Genomic DNA, 20,005 nt, shown 5'->3' with positions numbered 1-20,005 from the left:
ATGAACAATAGTGGGGGGATTGGCTGAGGGAGTAGGGGGGTGCTCAGTGGAGGGGGACAAAGGAGGAAAAATCTGGATGAATGTAATAACATAATCAATAAAATATAATTGTAAAAAACAGCTTTGTTTCTGCTTAAACAAGCATTAGTGCTTTTACATAAAATATTCAGACAATACCAGAGGTAAAAGGAAAAAGAAATAAAAATCAACTGAAACCCCACCACCCTGAGATAATTCCCATGTTGGTGACTAGTTTTTAAAATGTACCCCGTTAGGTATTCACACAAGTGTGAATTCACAAGTGTAAACATATACTCACACCTACCACATACATATATATGTGCATATATAATACTTATAAATTCACTCCCCTGCCCCAGCCCCTTCTCCCATTTTCTGCCATCCTTACCTTCCCGGTAACCCTTGGTAACAACCTGCTACACACTTTTCCAATGTTCATATAATCGTATGCCTGGGAAACTATGTCATTTACACTTGTAATTTTTCACAGAATATATTCCAGATCAGTGAAACATAGTTCACTCGTTTTTTTGCTGGCAAAATATTCTGAGGCAGGAATCAGTAAACTACAGTTGATGGATTAAATTCATCCTAATATCTGTTTGTAAATTAAGTTTTATTGAAACACAGACTCTTTTTCTAGTGAGTGGTGTTACCTTTTAAATTCTTTACCTGTTGTATGTGGTATATTTTCTCCCAGTTTTGTCTTTGGTTATATTTTGCCATAAAAGTTATTTTTTTTAATTTAAATGCAATGAAATGAAGCATATCTATCTTTTCTAGCTCTGTGGTTCCTTATGTTGATTAAGAAGGTTGCCTAACTCCAAGATTTTCTCTATATTTTCCCAAAATCTTCATTACTTAATATTTTATAGATCTGGAATATGTGTATAATACATGAGAGTGTCACTACAGTACAGTGTAGTTAAAGTCAAGACTCTGGTTCTGTTATTTACTACCCCTGTGACCTTGGACAATTTACAGTTTTCTCCTCTTACCTGGGAATGCTAACAGTACCTGTTTCTTAAGGTAGCAGTAAGGATTAAATGCATGGTTGGTATGCAGGGAGTGTTTAGAACAGTGTTGGATACATGCAAACATGTAAGTATTTACCATTATTTATGTGCTGTGGGCAGGCGCCTCATTGTTCTTCCATGTGGATAACCAGTTGTCCTACTAACATTTACTGAGTAGTCCCTCCTTTACCCCAGTTGCTGTAAAATGCTATCTCTATTGTGTATAAGTTTCCAAATATACATAACTCTATTTGGGGGCTCTGCAGCCTCTATTATGTGGTTCTGTGTGTTCCTGCTCCAGAGCCGCAATTACTGTAATTACTGTAGCTTTATAAATACTGATGAGTGCAGTCCTTTTACTTTGTTCTAAATTGTTTTGATTTTTTTTGGCTTTTTTTTTTTTTGCTCTTCTATATAATTTTTAAAAGCTCATCCAAATTTACAAAAAATCTCTAAGTTTTATTATGGAAGAGAGTGATGCTAATTGGCTGGTTTTGGAATGGAAGCTGCCCGTGGTCTCAAGTAGAAGTTTTTAGAAGTTGTCAGGATGTGTAATCTAAAGGTTAAAACATCCACTGTGCTGGGTGAGCCCTGGGAATATGGTGAACAAAAGCATTGTAGAGGATGGATTGTAAGCCTGCAGTTCCTAACTACATCCTGAAATACCTCAGGACACCTCAGAATTCCCAGGCTTAGTTCAAAAATTTTAGGGAAAAATAACAGCATCTGTTGGACACTGTGCAAACTTCTAAGTCAAGGTAGTTCAGTTTCTATGTTCGACTGTGTTTCCTTCATTTCGGTGCTGTGATATCTTTGTGAAGTTGGGTTTTTGGTGGCTGCTGTGAGTCACTGTGATAAAAAGCAAGTGTCATGCAAAATTCACGGTGGAAAAGGAGATGATGATGGCAGTGCACAATCTAACGCCAGGGTTTGAGAAGTGGTGCAGTGCGCAGTAGGTGCGCACGTCCCATGAGTAATTGTAGTTATTTAAAAATGACATTAGAATATTTTTAGTCTGTGTATATTATTTATTAAAAAAGGATACTAACTCGTTAGGACATAAATACTCAATTTGTTTGAACCTAACTATTAAATGAACTAACTGTTAGGCATTTCTTGTAGTGTAGGAGGTTTGTGGGAAAAACTACCAAGAAAATAAGGGTGCTGGGAGCTGAGGAAGTTGAGGAACGGTTTGCTGTAACAAATTATTATGAATATTTAAAGGTTAAGGACATTGGAAGTGCTACCGAGTCAGAGCACTACATGTCAAACCTGCTGATAAGGGGAGACTCGATCTGGTCTGGGCACCTGGGACAGATGGCATGGTTAAGAAAATGGTATTTAAGCCAAGCTGGAAGGAAGACCAGGAGTTACTCTTAGAGAGGGTTGGTGGTGGGAGTAGCTTGTGTGATGTGGGCTGAAGCTCACAGCAGTGCCTTGGAGGTGGGGAGGGGAGGGATACAAGGGGCAGGGGCTAGAAGGCAGGCGAAGGCCAGGCCAGTGCCGTGGGAGCCCCGATAAGGCGTTCAGTTAGGTTTTTTGTAAAAGGCAATGGCAAGCCTTAGAGTGATTTTAAATGAAGGAGGAATGAATGTCTCACTGCCTGTTTACTGAGGGAATAAAATACAAAGATGATACACATAAATATTTAACTCTCCTGTATTCTAAGTGATACAGAGTGCTTACTTTTGGTAAAATTTTGCAGTGCCTTGATGTTCCAAGGCATTTGTAAACTTCCCTGTGAGTATAATTTTTCTTTTAATTTCTTTTGAACACATACACTCTTTTGTTCAACTTGGTAGATACGGACTTTTTGTTTTAATACTCACATGAGAATATGTTTATTGATTTTAGAGAGAGAGGAATGGGGGAAGAGAGAGAAAAATTAGGAAAGAAAGAGAAAGGGAGAAAGAGAAACATCGATGTGAGGGAGAAACAGCCATCGGCTGCCTCCCTTATGTACCCCGACTAGGGATTGAACCTGCAAATTTACATGCGTGCCCTGACCGAAAGTTGAACATGCAGCCTTTTGGTGGATGGGGTGACACTCCAACCAGGGTTGTGTTTTCAACCGCCAGTCAAGGCACACACCGGGGTGCAGGTTCGGTCCTTGGTCAGGTGCGTACAGGAGGCAGCCTGTGGGTGTCTCTCTCCTTCTCTCCCTCTCCTCCACCCCATCCCCCCCTCCTCTCTCTCTAAAACTCAATAATAAAAAATATTGCCAGGTGAGGATTTAAAAAAATAAAAAACAAATAGATGAACTCACAAGTAAGATACACTGTGAAACATTTACATTGGTATGATTTTTTTCAAATGGTATAACCTTGTTCTGAATTATAAAATTAAATTTGTTTTTTTATTTATATAGAATAAATATTTCAAATTGTTAATTTGTACATTCTGGCTGTCAATCTAGTATTTTTATATATCAGGAATTTTCCTGAGTTACTTAAATTTGGTTGGTACAAAAAAAGATTTAGTAGTTTTACAGCAGAGGTAGAAAAGTAATTTTTTAAAGTTTAGCTATCATTTTATATTGCACTGAAATGTAATATTTTGCTTTTTTACTGTATTTCCAGTAAATTAATGCAAAATAATATTTATATGGTAATAAGCAAATTAATGCAGCTTCTAAAAAATTTCTAAGTTCATTTTCAAGAGTTGTAAGACTTGAAGTATTAATTTCATATTCATCAAATGGGGCTATGGAGACCCCCTCATGGTGCTTGGGAAATGGCAGTTAGTCTGTTTGCAGTTTGCTTGTCGTTGTTAAGTGTTGGGAAAACATTAAAACAAATAAATATAATTTCCTTTCCTCTGCCAGTGTGTTTTGCATTTATTTAGAATGATTCTCTTACTGTGTAACAATGAATTAGTGCCATCCTTAAATTTGTAATGTAAATAAGTTACAAATAAAGGGGTGTATAGATATATTTTTAAAAGTCTTTGTTTCTTTTATTGGCCCAAGCCTCACTGATAGTTTATATGAAGAAATCTGATTACAACTTGAGTTGTTTACCATGTTGTTGGTCAGTAGCTGTATCTGGCTGAAGATACAAGGTTTATAGCAAATGTTTTCTTTAAGTTATGTTCTTCCCAGGTTTAAAGAACTGGCCAAGGACTTAGAAAATTTTGACTGATTTCTCCTGTGCTCTTCACATAAGAATGAATTCTAGATGAAGATTAAATATGGAAAATAAAACTATAAAAATATTAGCATAAAGTTTTGACAGTCTTGTGATAAAGAAGGCCTTTTCAAAAAATTTTTAAATCTCAGCTAAGGACATGTTCATTGATTTTTAGAGAGGGAGGAAGGAAGACAGCTGGAAACATTGATGTGAGACAGAAGCATTAATTGGTTGCCTCCCATAGTGACTGGGGATCGAACCCCCAACCTTAGTGTGTGCTCTGCTGGGGGATTGAACCCACAATCTTTTGGTGTACAGGACAATGCTCCAACCAAATGAACAATCTAGCCAGGACAAAAAAGGCCTTTTAAAGTATAAGAGATTTAATTTCATGAAGTTAAAATTTCTTTTCTTACGACAAAAATCATAAACTCAAAATACAAATGGGGAGTATTTGCAAAACACGATAGCCGAGAGGTAGCTTTTAAGTTAATAGGATGGACAGAGTGTCTGTATAGTGACTTTATGAAAAAATGCAGCCAGTAAGCATAAAAAAGATAACCTTAACAGAAAACCATTTATTGTCTGCCTCTTATATGTGCCATAAGAAATTTCACATTGAATATAATAATGTTAAATATTTATAAATTCTATTGCAGTGATTGAGATAAAACTTTTATTAGATCTTCCTATTGTCTAACAAAGTTTGATTTTTTTGAGCTACCCCAGTATTTTTTTCTAATGTTCTTTTTTTTTCTTCAGTTTCATTTTGTGTTAGTTTTAGGTGTATAGCATAGTGGTAAGACAATCATATGTGTAAAGTTTTCCTCCTGGTATTCCCAGTATTTCCTCCTGGTATCCCAGTTGCCACCAGGCAACTGAGATAGTTATTACAATATTATCAACTGCATTCTCTATGCTGTACTTGAGATCCCTCTGGCTATTTGTAACTACCCATCTGTACCTATCAATTCCTTCACCTTTTCCACCTAGTCCCCCAACTCCCTCCCCTCTAACAACCATCAGTCTGCTCTCTCTGGATCTGTTTCAATTTTGGTTGTTTAATTTGGTTCTTTAGATTCCCCATATAAGTGAGATATATGGTGTTTTTCTTTCTCTGACTGACTCCATTTAGTATAATACCATCTAGGTCCATGCATGCTGTCAACAAATGGGAAGATTTCATAGTGTTTGATGGACAAGTAAGATCCATTGTATATATGTACCCCCTCTTTATTATTCACTCCTTTCTTAGTGGACACTTGGGTTGTTTACATATCTTGGCTGTTATAAATAACATAGGGGTGCATATATTGTTTCAAATTAGTGTTTGGGGTTTCTTGATGTATACTCAGTCGTGGAATCACTGGGTCATAAGGTAGTTTCAACTATAATTTCTTGAGGACTCGCCCTCCATACTGCTTTCCACAGTGGCTGCACCAGTCTGCATTCCCACCAGCAGTGCACTAGGGTTCCCTTTTCTCCACATCTTCTCCATCATGTGTTGTTTGTGGGTTTATCGATGGTAGCCATTCTGACAGGTGTGAAGGGATATCTCAGTGGTTTTGATATTTGCATTTCTCTAGTGGCTAGTAATGTTGATTATCTTTTCATATGTCTGTTGGCCATCTGTATGTCCTCCTCGGAGAAGTGTCTATTCAGGTCCTCTGCCCATTTTCAATTGAATTGTTTGTGTTTTTTTGGTGTTTAGTTGTATGAGTTTTGTATAAGTTTTAGATATTAACCCCTTATTGGATGTATCATTGGCAAATACGCTGTTCAGTAGGTTGTCTTTTTGTTCTGTTGATGGTTTCCTCTGCTGTGCAAAAACTGTTTAGATTGATGTAGTTCCATTTCTTTAGTTTTGTTTCTCTTGCCTGAGGAGATCTATCAGGAAAAACACTGCTAAAAGAAATGCCAGATTTGATTGCCTATATTTTCTTCTAGGTGTTCTATGATTTTGAGTCATACATTTAAGTCTTCAATTTTGAGTTCATTCTTGTATATGATATAACAAGGTGGTCTAGTTTCATTTTTCTTTTGTATGTATCTGTCCAGTTTTCCCAGCACCATTTATTGAATGAACTATCTTTATTCTCTTGAATGTACTTGCCTTGAATTAATTGAGCTACATAGGTGTGGGTTTATTTCTGGGCTCTCTGTTCTGGTGCATTGATCTCTATGTCTGTTTCTATGCCAGTACCATGCTGTTGTGCTTACTCTAGTATAATTTAGTATCAGGTAGTGTGGTACCTCCAGCTTTGTTGTTCAGTAAGAGTGGTGAGAGTAAACATCCCTGTCTTGTTTCTGATCTTGAGGGAAATGCTTTTATCCTGCTGTTAAATATGATGTTAGCTGTGGGTTTGCTTATATTGCCTTTATTATGTTGAAATATGTTCCCTCTAACCAATTTGCTGAGAGTTGTTATAGAGAGGTGCTGGATTTTGTAAAATGAATTAACTGTATCTACTGATATAATGATTTTTATCTTTCATTTTGTTTATGTCATTTATCATGTTTTTCTTTATCACGTTAATGGATTTATAGATGTTGAACCATTCTTGCATTCCAGGATTAAGTCCCACTTGATCATGGTGTATAATCATTTTAATGTATTGCTGAATTTGGTTTATCAATATTTTGTTGGAGATTTTGCATTTGTGTCCATGAGACATATTGGCCTGTAGGTTTCTTTCTTTGCGTAGTGTCTTTATCTGGTTTTGGAATCAGGATAATGTTGGCCTTGTAGAATGAGCTTAGGAGTCTTTCCTCCTCTTGTATTTTTGAGAATAGTTTCTGACAGGTAAGTGTCGGTTCTTTGAATGTTTGGTAAAATTCACCTATGAAACCGTTGGGTGCAGGACTTCTGTTTCTTGAGAAGTTTTGATTTCTCAGATTTGGTTAGTTATCATCAGTCTGTTCAGATTTTCTGTTGCTTTATGATTTCAGTTTTGGAAGATTGTATATATTTTGGGTACTCTTTTGTTTTTGATAAATCTGGATAAAGGTTTTTCGATCTTATTTACTATTTCAAAGAACCAGATCTTGATTTATTGATATTTTTGTACTTTTATTTTGGTTCTAGTTTCACTTGTCTCGTTATATTTTTATTTTTTCTTGATCTCATTGTTAATCCATTCATTGTTTAGTAACATGTTATTTAGCTTCCATTTGTTTTTGTGATTTCAGTTCTTTTTCTTGTCATTGATTTGTAGTTTCATACCATTGTGTTCAAAGAAGATGTTTGAAATGATTTCAATCTTAAATTTATTGAGAACTGTTTTGTGTCCTAACATGTGGTCTATTCTGGAAAATGCTTCATGTGCACTTGAAGAGAATGTATATTATGCTGCTTTGAGGCAAAATGCTCTGAAGATAATCAATTAAATCTTTAGGTCTAGTGTTTCATTTAAGGCCGCTGTCTCATTGTTGATTTTCTGTCTGGAAGATCTATCTGTTGATGTCAGTGCGGCTATAAAATCCCCTGTATTGCTGTCAGTTTCTCCCTTTATATTCATCAATATTTACTTTGTATATTTCGGTTCTTTTATGTTGGGTGCATAAATGTTTGCAAGGGTTATATCCTCTTGTTGGATTGATTCCTTTATCATTTTGTATCACCTCCTTTTTCTCCTGTTATAGCCTTTGTTTTAAAGTGTATTTTGTCTGTTAAAAGTATTGCTATGCCAGTTTCTTTTTCCTTTCCCTTTGTACGAGATACCTTTTCAATGCCTTTACTCTCAGTCTGTGTGTATCTTTTGTTCTGAGGTTGGCCTCTTGTAGACAGCATTATACGGGTCTTGTGTTTATAAAATACATTAAGCTACCCTATAGGTCTTTTGATTAATTTAATCAAAAGCATTTAATTCATTTTCATTTAAAGTGATTATTGATAGGTATGTGTTTATTTCCATTTAATTCCCTTTTTTTTAGACTTATTTGTCCATTCTCGTGGGGCTTCTCCTTGGCTGTGTCTTCACATGGCCTTTGTGCACTTGTATCCCTGGTATTTCTTTCTCTTTTTATAAGGACAGCCAGCCTGTTCAGTTAGGATCTTTACCTTTGTGTCCTCATTTAGGCATAATTATCTCTTTTTTTGTTTAAGATTTTATTTATTTATTTTTAGAGAGCGGGGAAAGGAAGGAGAAAGACAGGGAGAGAAACATCTGTGTGTGTGGTTGCCTCTCGTACGCCCTCTACCTGGAACCTGACCTGCAACCCAAGCATGTGCCCTGACTGGGAATTGAACTGGTGACCCTTTGGTTTGCAGCCCACACTCAATCCACTGAGCTACGCCAGCTAGGGCAAACATAATTATCTTTTTAATGGTTCTGTCTCCAAATACATTGAGGGCTAGGGCTTTAATTTGAGTATTTTGGGGAACACAATTTGGTTCGTAACAGGAGTGGTATAAACCCCCAACAACTGGACACAATAGAAGCTAAATTTTGTCTAGAGAAAGGCATAGTGGAAAAGAATATAAGAAAGAAAAGGCAAGCATGAGAGAATTTTGGTAGTTTATCCATGTCAAAATAGTAATCTCAGATCAATTCTTTGCATATTCTAAAATAATGGATGATGTTGATGTTGTACTTTATTGAAATGTATTTTATTGATTATGCTATGACAGTTGTCTCATTTTTTTCTCCCTTTTATTCCCCTCCATCCTACACCCCTCCTCCCACCAGCATTCCCCGCCCCACCCCCCACCACAGTTCATGTCCCTGGGTCGTACATATAACTTCTTTGGCTTCTCTACTTCCTATACTATTCCTAACTTCCCCCCGTCTATTTTGGACATACCATTTATGCTTCTTATTCCCTGTACCTTTTTCCTCATTAGCTCCCCTCCCCCTCCATGCTGATAACCCTCCATGTGATCTCCATTTCTGGGATTCTGTTCCTGTTTCTGTGATTCTGATGTTTGCTTAGTTTGTTTTTGTTTTTATTTTTTTAAGTTTATTTGGTGAGTTTGTTGTCACTTTACTGTTCATAGTTTTGATCATCATCTTTTTCTTAGATATGTCCCTTTAACATTTCCTGTGATAAGAGCTTGGTGATGATGAACTCCTTTAACTTGACCTTATCTTGTAAGCACTTTATCTGCCCTTCACTTCTAAATGAGAACTTTGCTGAATCGAGTCATCTTGGATGTAGGTCTTTGCCTTTCATGACTTGGAATACTTCTTTCCAGACCGTTCTTGCCTGGAAAGTTTCTTTTGAGAAATCAGCTGATGGCCTTATGGGAACTCCTACAAAGGAGGTAACTATCTCCTTTTCTCTTGCTGCTTTTGAGATTCTCTCCTTATCTTGAACCTTGGGTAATGTAATTATGATGTGCCTTGGTGTGTTCATCCTTGGGTCCAACTTCTTTGGGACTCTGTGGACTTTCTAGAAGCCTGTTTCCTTTGCCAGTTTGGGGAAGTTCTCCTTCATTATTTGTTCAAATAAGTCTTTAATTTCTTGCTCTTCCTCTTCTCCTTCTGACACCCCTCTGATTCGGATGTTGGAACGTTTAAAGATGTCCTGGAGATTCCTAAGCCTCTCCTCATTTGTTTTTTTTTTTTTTGGAATTCTTGTTTGTTCATTCTGTTCTGGTTGAATGTTTCTTTCTTCCTTCTCTAAACCATTGATTCAAGTCCCAGTTTCCTTCCTGTCACTGTTGCTTCCCTGTGTATTTTCCTTTATTTCACTTTGCATAGCATTCACTTTTCCCTCAATTTTGCAACTATACTCAACCATTTCTGTGAGCATCCTGATTACCAGTGTTTTGAACTCTGCATCTGATAGGTTGACTATCTCTTCATTGCTTAGTACTATTTTTAGAGCTTTGATCTGTTCTTTTATTTGGGCCATATTTTGTTGTCTCCATGTACCTGTTCTGTATTAAAGGGTGGAGCCATAGGTTTTCACCAGGGCAGAGCAACACATGTCCCTGCATTATGGTGCTGTATGTGGGGGATGGGTCTGAGAGGGAACGATGCTGCTTGCTTGACTCTGTGGGCTTTCAGTCACTTCCCTCACTACCCACAAGCAAGTTGGGCCCTTCTGGTGCTGATCCCCAGGTGAGTGGATTTGTGTACATTCTAGGACCCCATTGGTCTCTCCACTGAACTCTCCTGTGAGGCTGGGAATTTCTCCCTCTGCCACAACCCCACAGGTTTTTACAATTAGAGGTTTTGAGGCTTTATTTCCCCACCCTGGAACCCTCATGGGTTCCCCACATTGGAATCCTGGATTGCGTGGTGTATCTCATTCCTCAGTTGTTCCTCTTGCTTTATCCTCTGGCAGATGTGGGGCAGCCCATTCCACTAGCTGCTGCCTCACCTTCCCAGTCCTCTAGCTGCCGCTTTGCTGCAAGTCTTTTCTGCCCCTCCTACCAGTCTGGATGAATGTTTCTTCTTTAACTCTTTGGTTGTTGGACTTCATACAGTTTGATGTTCTGTCATTTCTGGTTATTTGTTTTTTAATTTGTTGTTGTCCTTTTGGTTGTGTGAAGAGGCAAAGTGTATTTACATATGCCTCCATCTTGGCTGCACTTTATTCTTTATAATTATGTTCCTTCTCTCCCCTCTTCTTCCCTCCCTCATCCTCTTGCACTTCTTCTCTGTGCTCCTTCCCCCTCCTCTTCATCCTCCTTCAGGAAGTCCTTTTGACATTTCTTGTAATATTGGTTTGTTGGTGGTGAACTTCTTTAGCTTTTTCTTGTCTAGAAAGGTCTTTCTTTCTCCTTCAATTTTAAACAATGGCTTTGTTGGATAGAGTTGTCTTAATCACACATTCTTGGCTTTCATCACTTTAAATTTCTGGTGCCAGTCCCTTTTGGCCTGAAATGTTTTGTTGAGAAATTTGCTAACGGTCTTATTAGAGCTCCCTTTGTAGGTAAACTCTCTTTTCTTGTTGCTTTTCAATTTTTCTTTTTGTCTTTAACCTTTGCTATTTTAATTGTGATGTATTTTTGGTGTGGCCTCTTTGGGTTCATCTTGTTTAGGACTCTCTGTGCTTGTTGGACTTGTGGGTCTTTCTTCTTCACCAGCTTAGTGAAGTTTCCAATAATCATCTCTTCAAGTAGGTTTTCAATCCCTTGCTCTTTCTCTTCTCCTTTTGGTACCCCTCTTACGCAGATGTTGTTGTGGTTCATGTTGTCCCAGAGGCCCTTAGACTTTCCTTGCTTTTTTTAAATTCCTTTTTCTTTTTGCTGTTCTGATCCAATGTTTTCTGCTATCTTATCTTCCAAATCATTGATTTTATCCTCTGCTTCATCTAACCTGCTGTTGGTTTTTTTCTAGTATATTCTTCATTTCAGATCATTGTGTTCTTTATTACTTACTGGTTCTTTTTTAAGGTTCGTACATATAATTTTTTATGTTTACTATCTCTTTATTTCAGTTCTCACTGAGTTCATGTATTATTTGCCTGCATTTCTTGAGCATCCTTATAACTATTATTAACTCTGGTAGATTGCTTGCCTATTTTATTTAGGTCTTTTTCTGGAGATTTATCTTGTTTTTTTTTATTTATCTGTTTTTATATGTCTGTTTATCTTATATGTCTGTTTATCTCCCCATTTTAGCTGCCTTTCTGAATTAGTTTTTGTACATTAGGTAGATCTGCTATGCCTTCCAGTCTTGGTATGGAGGGCATACCAAGTAGTGCAGTATCCCTGATCACCCAAGCAAGGTGCTCCAGAAATGTCTCATGTGTGTTATGTGAGCTCTCCTTTTGTAGGTTTAGTCTTGATTGCTCTTTGCCCATTCATTGGGGGGTTGGTCCTGGGCTGGCTGACTGGGGCTCCATTCCTGCCACTGTGTATAAGCTTCTGTGCAGGGGCTAACGTCATGAAATGGAGTTGGCCCCATCAGTGCCTGGTACCTACTGAGATCTTTGTGTGCCACTTGTGGAGTTAATCGGATCATGCACTGATGTGGTTGGTCTGAAGCCTACCAGTGGGTTTAGTTCTAGGGACTCTTGGGAGTGCCTCTGCTGGGCCTGGATGTGCATGAAAGGGGCCACCCTGCACACCAAGGTTTTCTTCCACCAGTACAGAGCCAGGGAGAGGTCAGCAAAAGGTCAGAGTGCTTAGATTACCCTTCGCCTGCAGGCTGTCTGGTAGGCTCAACCAATGAAGCAGCTTCTGCTGGTATTCGAGTTGTGTGAGGTAGGTCTCAGTGAGTCACCAGGTAGGAGCGGGTGGTATTCATGACATTGATAACACATTCAACCTTGGCATCAGTGCTGGATCTGAGGCCACTCAACATAAATCTCAGGATGCTCTAAGGCCAGCCACCACCCATTGGGTGCCCATGGACCTTTGTGGTGGGTAGGGTCTCGAAGTTATTAGGGTGAGGGCAGTAGGATTTTCAGGTCCAGACAGATGAACATTTAGCCATGTGGAGGGAGGGTTTTGCATGGGAATAGTGGCATCCATCAGATGTGCAGAGGGGAAAGGGACTCCACTTCAGAGCCATACAACTCCGTTTCTCCTCTAGTCTACCCGGACCTCCTCAAGAGTCTTTGAAGAAAGCTTTCACCACAGGCCACAACCCCTTTCCAGCCCTGGTGCTCAGGCTGAGGAGCCTGGGGTTGATAGCCCTCACTCCTCACGCGGGACATTTGCAGCCGAGATGGCCAGCCCTTTGTGCGTCTCTGCCCTTCCTGCCAGTCTCAGGGTGGCTTCTTCTCTAGATCCTTGGTTATAAGACTTTTTAAAGCTAGTCTTCAGTTGGTTACTGAGTTTGATTGTTGTAAAGTTCAGTTGTAATTTCAGTTTGGACCCTGAAGGAGATGAGTGGTAACATTCACCGCCTCTGCCACCATCTTGGATCATTCTTCTAAATGTGTCAATTTTTGATTTCCTAATGAAAAATGAATTTTATTTATTAGATATTCATAGTGAAATGACTATTTATGTATCACACCTAAAAAGCATAACTATTTATAAATAATTTTGGACATTTTTTTAACAGAAATAGTAGAAGAAAGTTTTGGATAACTTTGTTCTTTTTCTTTTATTTTTGTAGGATCCAGCATTCGAACATTCACTCCATTTTATTTTCTGGCGGAGCCAGTGGACACACTGTCAGTTAGAGGCTCTTCTGTTGTATTAAACTGTTCAGCATATTCGGAATCCTCTCCAAAAATTGAGTGGAAAAAAGATGGAACATTTCTGAACTTGGTATCAGATGATCGACGCCAGCTTCTCCCAGACGGGTCTTTATTTATCAGCAATGTGGTGCATTCCAAACACAATAAACCTGATGAAGGTTATTATCAGTGCGTGGCCACCGTTGAGAGTCTTGGAACTATTGTCAGTAGAACAGCCAAGCTCACAGTAGCAGGTAAGTTTTGTTAAGTAATTTATTTGTGTTTTCAAAGTTTTATAAAGGGTAAATTTTAATAAAAGCAGTATTATCCTAAACTTTTCATTTAACTGCTAACAGCAGACGATACACTTATTTAACAAGTGTCAGTTGACCATGTATGGTATAGGACATGTTCAGTGCTATAGAGAATAAACTATAGCATTTCCCCACATTCTAACCATTTAGGTGGCTTAAGGTTGCTATCAGAAGTGCTGAACCAGTTCTTGTTTTTTTTCTTTGTAACTTGGAAGTGACAGAGGAGCTTATGTGGGGAAATTGAGTCACTTTAGTTGCTAACTTTTGTCCTGCTCAGCATAACTATTTAGTATGGCTTTATAAAACTCAAAGTAGAGCCAGAATGATGACTTAACCAAGGAAGTGAGATTTAATTGGATAAATTATTGGAAAATCTGTAGGCTATCTATATTAAGGTAAAGAACAAAGTTTTAAGGAGAGAAACATTTACTTTAGAGCATTCTCATTTGAAGAATGATGGAAAATGTAAGAAAAATTAAGACTTCAGAAGAGTAAGATGTGGTTCCCACGTAAGTCATCCTTGTTTTGTAGTAGACACTGGCATTCCTCAGATCAGGGTTTCTTCACCTGAAAACCAGATGAAATACTTTTAGTTTTTGTTAAATTTCACACTGTACAAAAATTGTATTGTCTTTAAGTCTTATATTTATCGTCACCTTGGTTAAATGCTGGCATGCGAAAAAGGAAAATGGCCGAGACTAGTTTCCCATCTCCTCCCCACTGCAGCCCCTGGCCCCCGTGCTGTGCTCGCTCCGGGGTGTGTTTGCTCGTTCATTCAGAGCAGGATGGCTCTTTTCCTCTTCGGAGCAAAATACTCAAAGTTGTACTTGAATGTGATGTAAGGCTGCTGCAGTTATTCCATAATTAAACATTGAGAATGGAAGAATTTTTTTAAAAGTCAGTTCTTCAGACAACCTATCTTTTCTTCTTATTTTTAAAATCTTTTTGCCAAGCTTTCTCCAACTTATTGATAAATAAGTTGGCATCATGACTGCCCCTATAATGCTCCTGTTTATCACTGATGTTCTTACCCTTTACTATTTTTGTAGTATATACCAGAACTGCTTCCTTTCAGCTGTACCCTGTATCCAATCACCAAATCCAGTGAATTCTGCTTTCTCTGTACTTGATTCATATATCCTTCCTGAGGCTACTCATCATCCCTCACCACAGCCTTGTAACTGCCTGCTACATAACCCTTTTCCTCCACCGGTCCGTCTCCACACTGGTCAGAGCTCTGTGTCTCACCCATTGGTGACTCTAGTAGCGACATGAGGTGACTCTAAACTCCTTAAGGCCTCTTTCATGATCTGGCTTCCACTTCTCCCACTTTATTTCTTATCACTTCACCCTCTGCCTCCATCACCATCACAGCATTTTAAGTTTTGGCAGTACCAAATGTTTTCAATCCCCTTCCGTCTCTGCCTCTGGCTTTTGCTCATGGCTTCCCCACTGCCTAGTAAGGCTGTCTTCTACCTTTTCCTCTCTTTCTTCTCCTCTGCTAAGTTTGTTCATTCTTCCTGTTAACTTTTTTTTTTTACCTAATATTTAAGTAAACAGGTAATTTTAATACAAGATGATAAATTCTTTGGCCTGGGTATCAGGAGGAAAAATACTGAGAGAATAATAGTTCTTTTTAGTAGTTATATCATATTCATTTATAGATACACTGTGAATTATCTAAAGATTCTCCTTTTGAGGAACAGTTTACATGGATAAAGACTGAGAGGGCAGATAATTCTATAATGAATGGCCTTTTACAAATATTTATTTCTGTGGGATAGATCACTGAACACAGTAATCTGCTACTTGCTGTATCATAGGGGATACTTGGTGTGTGTGTGTGAGAGTGTGTAATTTAAAAAGAGCACTGAACCATTTGACATTTCCTCAAAATGTTAACCATAGAGTTACCATATGACTGAGCAGTTCCATTTCTAGGTATCTGGTACCCAAGAGAATGAAAAGGCATGTTCACACAACAGTTTGTGCATAAATGTTTATAGCAGCTTGTTCATAATAGTTAGAAAGTAAAAACAATGACCGTGTCTATCAAGTGAAGAATGGGTAACCAAAATGTGGTGTATTCGTACATGGAGTATTACTTGGCAATGAAAAGGAATGAAGTTGATATATATTGCAAGATAGATGTCTTAAAAACATTATGCTGACCTGAAGAAGCCAGTCACCAAGGACTACCTAGTTAATGACTTCATATGTATGAAATCCAGAATAGGCAAATACAGAGCCAAAAGGTAGATTGGTGGTTTTCTAGGGCTAAGAATGAAGGGAGATAAGGATATTGGGGGGCGGCGAGGGAGAAAAGGTATGGGGAATGCTGCAAGTGAGTTCAAGGTTTTTGGGGGGATATGATGAAAATGTTCTAAAAAATCAGAATATGGTCATTGTTGCAGAACTCTGTGCATATACTAAAACCATTGAATTGTATACTTTAAATGGTAAATTTTATACTGTATAAATTGTATCTCAGTACAGCTTTTTAAAAAAAAGGAATACGGCCAAATTACCATTCTAAAAGACTATTCATTTAAAGGTCTGTGATGCAAAGCAACAGAAACAGATTATGGCCAGTCAGTCAATCAAGAAGGGGAATTTTTGAAAGAACACTAAGTAGACAGGTCATAGAATTAAATACAAGAGGTCTTTTTCTCTGGGCTGTCTCATTTCTCCACAGCAGAAAATCTTGTTTTACTGCTTGGACATTACCCTGACTGGGAGTGTTTTGAACTGCTAGATGGGCAGTTGGGTGGTCTAAATAGAGACATTGTAATTTTTTCTTGGCAGCCCCCTTCCCACTCTCTTTTCCCCTACAGTTCTTCCAAGGCAGCAGGACAAACTGGCCGCCTGCTTCCGAGCACGGGAAGCTGCAGCGCTTTCTGCCTCAGTGTCAGTTTTTAGTTCCTGCATCTGCTTTCTCGACTCAGAAACTTTCTGAAATTTCTGTCTGCTGACTCCCCATATGTTGTTGTGGGTTTAGGTTTTTTTAAATTACTCATTTTAATGAGACTTAAGTAGAAAGAATTTTTTGACTTTTTAAAAAATGGAACTAGCTCTTGATTTTATTCCAGATTCCTTTTTTCCCTTCTTTGTTAATATCTGCGTGTTTTTGTTAATTTCTTTTTAATTTTCTGGTTTCTGAAAACTGGGAATTTTGTTAATTTTATCTTTATTTCCTTTCTTCAAAAATTCCCTTAAATCAAAAAATTTTAAATATTTTTAGCACAGCTGGACAAACTATAAATGTGTATTTTTACATGTGGATTAATTAACCATCATAAAACTAGAAGACATATACTTGTTTCTCATAATTTAATATGTTATTCTTTAAAGAAACATTTTGTTATATTCTGAGCATTTCAGTCACTCTTAGACATTAATTTTAGTAATAGTCGCTACATTTGTTGAGTAATTATGTGCCAGGCAGTATGCTACACGTGAATTTGTCATGTATTTAATTAGTTAAGCGTTCGACCTTTTTAACAACTCTGAGGCCTGTAACTCTTCTCACTTCACTAATGAAGAAACAGACTTAGAGGTTAAGTGACTTCCCAGCACTACACAGTCACCAGTGAGGCGGTGCAGCTGGGATTCAAATGCAGGTTACATGACTCTACAACTCATGCTCTCAACCATTGCATTCTGTGGCGTGTGTAGGGTATTTATGACTTAATTTTTTTGTTAATATTTTATTTCTAAGCAATTTCAAACTTATGGAATCATTGCAAGAATGAAACCAAGAAATCCCATTAGTCTTCACTCAGATTACCTGATTGTCAACATTTTACCACATCTGCCTTATCACACCCCCCAAATATGCATATACCCAAATAAATTTTTTCTGGGTGTTTTTTCTGAACTATTAAGAGTAAATTACAGAAGGTACCTAAATACTTATGTATATATTTTCTTTTTTTAAAATTGTTGTTCAAGTACAGTCGTTTGCATTTTCCCCCCACTACTTCCCCCACCCCAGCCATCCCCACCTCCCTCCTCTGATCCTACCCCACCCTTGGTTTTGTCCATGTGTCTTTTATACATGTTCCTGAAAACCCTTCCCCCTTTTCCTCTATTATCCCCTTCCACCTCCTCTCTGGTTACTGTCAGTTTGTTCTTAATTTCCATGTCTCTGGTTATAGTTTGCTTGCCTGTTTGTTTTGTTGATTAGGTTCCACTTAAAGGTGAGATCATATGGTATTTGTCTTTCACCACGTGGCTTATTTTACTTAGCATAATGCTCTCCAGTTCATCCATGCTGTCACAAAGGGTAGGAGCTCCTTCTTTCTTTCTGCTGCATAGTATTCCATCATGTAAATGTACCACAGTATTTTAATCCACTTATATACTGATGGGAACTCAGGCTGTTTCCAGCACTTAGCTATTGTGAATTGTGCTGCTATGACCATTGGGGTGCATAGGTTCTTTTGGATTTGTTTTTCAGGATTCTTAGGATATAATTCCAGCAGTGGAATTCCTGGGTCAAAAGGCAGTTCCATTTTTAGTTTTCTGAGGAAATTCCATACTGTTTTCCACAGTGGCTGCACCAGTCTGCATTCCTACCAACAGTGAACTAGGGTCCCCTTTTCTCCACATCCTCACCAGCACTTGTTTGTTGATTTGTTTATGATGGCCATTCTGACTGGTGTGAAATGGTATCTCATTGTGGTTTTAATTTGCATCTCTGATAGCTAGTGATGCTGAGCATCCTTTCATATGTCTCTGGGCTCTTTGTATGTCCTCCTTGGAGAAGTGTCTGTTCAGGTCTTTTGCCCATTTTTTGATTGGGTTGTTTATCTTCCTGGAGTGGAGTCGTGTGAGTTCCTTATATATTTTAGAGATCAAACCCTTGTCTGAAGTGTCATTGGCAAATATATTTTCGCATACAGTTGGTTTTCTTTTCATTTTAATGCTGTTTTCTTTAGCCGTGCAGAAGCTTTTTATAAAATAAGGACATTCTCCTAAATAACAGTCCATTGATTTTTAGGAAATTAACATTAATACAATACTATCATTTAATCTATAGATGCCATTCAAATTTTACTGCTTATCTTGTTTTTAATAGCAAAAAAGCAAGGGAAAAAACAAAAGCAGAAACTTATCCCCACTTCTTTACCTTTCTGGTCCAGGATTACATATTTTACTTAGTAATTAGTTGTCTCTTTAGACTCTTTCAACTTCAGACCATTGTTCTTTTTCCTTGTCTCATTTTGGTTGTTCTGGTTTTCTTCTATGAATAGCTTCAGGTCTTGCATCTCTGGGAGGAGTACCATAGTGATGCTCTGTTCTTGGTGCATCTCATCAGGAAGCATGTTATGTTCCATTATTGGTAATGCTGACTTTCATTTTTAGTCAAGGTGCTCTATGCTATGTTTCTCCACTGTAAACTTAATAGTACTTTTATTAATTTGGGGAAGAGATAATTTGATATTCTATAAATATCCTCTTCCTCATTCAACTTTCACCTACTAGTTTTAGCATCCATTTATGATTCATTATCCCAGATTTAGGCAAAGGAAAAACTCCCCTCAGTCTGATTTACCCATATTGTTCTTTGGATACTTCTTCCTTTTTTTCTCACAAGACATTCCAAGCTCATCTTGCACTTTCCCCATTCCAGTCCTAGAATCAGCCATTTCTCCAAGGGACATTGGTTACTTGTATTGGGTAATGGTATTTAAAAATCAAGATCGAGTCACCATATATACTCATTTCCACTGCAGTGACATTGATTCTGGACTCTGAACAGATGAACGTACTGTGTATGTATATAAAATGTATATGTTTTTCATATGTATATACCTCTTTATATTTGTATGTGTATAATTCTATAAAACCCTAAGTTTATTTACACTGATACCTCTGTTCTAGTCCAGTACCCTGGGGTTTATCCAGCCCTTCTTCTTTTCCATAATTGTGCCATGCTTCTCTCATGGTGGGGAATCTGACTCCAAGTGTCCTTAGTACATTTACTAGTTTGATTTGCAATCCTGTGTGTAGCAAATTTCCTGACTCATGAATCTCCTTCTTGACCCTGGTTCAGTCATACTTGTGGTCTCATGGGCCCACTTGCTTCTGGTCCCCATGACTACATTTTAACATAGTGTTTAACTACATTTTATTTTCTCTTTTATTGTCCAGGTCTTCCAAGATTTGCCAGCCAACCAGAACCTTCTTCAGTTTATGCTGGGAACAGTGCAGTTCTCAATTGTGAAGTTAATGCAGATTTGGCCCCGTTTGTGAGATGGGAACGGAACAGGGAGCCTCTTCCTCTGGATGGCAGAGTCATCAAACTTCCAAGCGGGACGCTGGTTGTCAGCAATGCGACTGAAGGGGATGGGGGACTTTACCGCTGCATAGTTGGAAGTGGTGGGCCGCCAAAGTATAGTGATGAAGCTGAATTAAAAGTTCTTCCAGGTATTCATTT

At 38.0% G+C, this 20,005-nt stretch overlaps 1 protein-coding gene across 5 annotated transcripts in view; it reads left to right on the top strand.

Moving 5' to 3' along the window:
- NEO1 (neogenin 1) overlaps nt 1-20,005 on the top strand; it is a 240,607-nt gene that overhangs the window by 60,996 nt on the left and 159,606 nt on the right. For all 5 annotated transcript variants that reach the window (XM_037134533.2, XM_037134530.2, XM_037134529.2 and 2 more), the window contains exons 2-3: nt 13,186-13,503; nt 19,720-19,995. In XM_037134533.2, the coding sequence (XP_036990428.2) occupies nt 13,186-13,503; nt 19,720-19,995 (594 nt within the window). The remainder of the gene's footprint in view (nt 1-13,185; nt 13,504-19,719; nt 19,996-20,005) is intronic.

Source organism: Artibeus jamaicensis, unplaced genomic scaffold (genome assembly GCF_021234435.1).
Source record: "Artibeus jamaicensis isolate MK-2021 breed Jamaican fruit bat unplaced genomic scaffold, CSHL_Jam_final scaffold_286, whole genome shotgun sequence".
NCBI lineage: Eukaryota > Metazoa > Chordata > Mammalia > Chiroptera > Phyllostomidae > Artibeus > Artibeus jamaicensis.
Note: the sequence above shows the minus strand (reverse complement) of the source record. Positions and strands in the feature narration are given on the sequence as shown.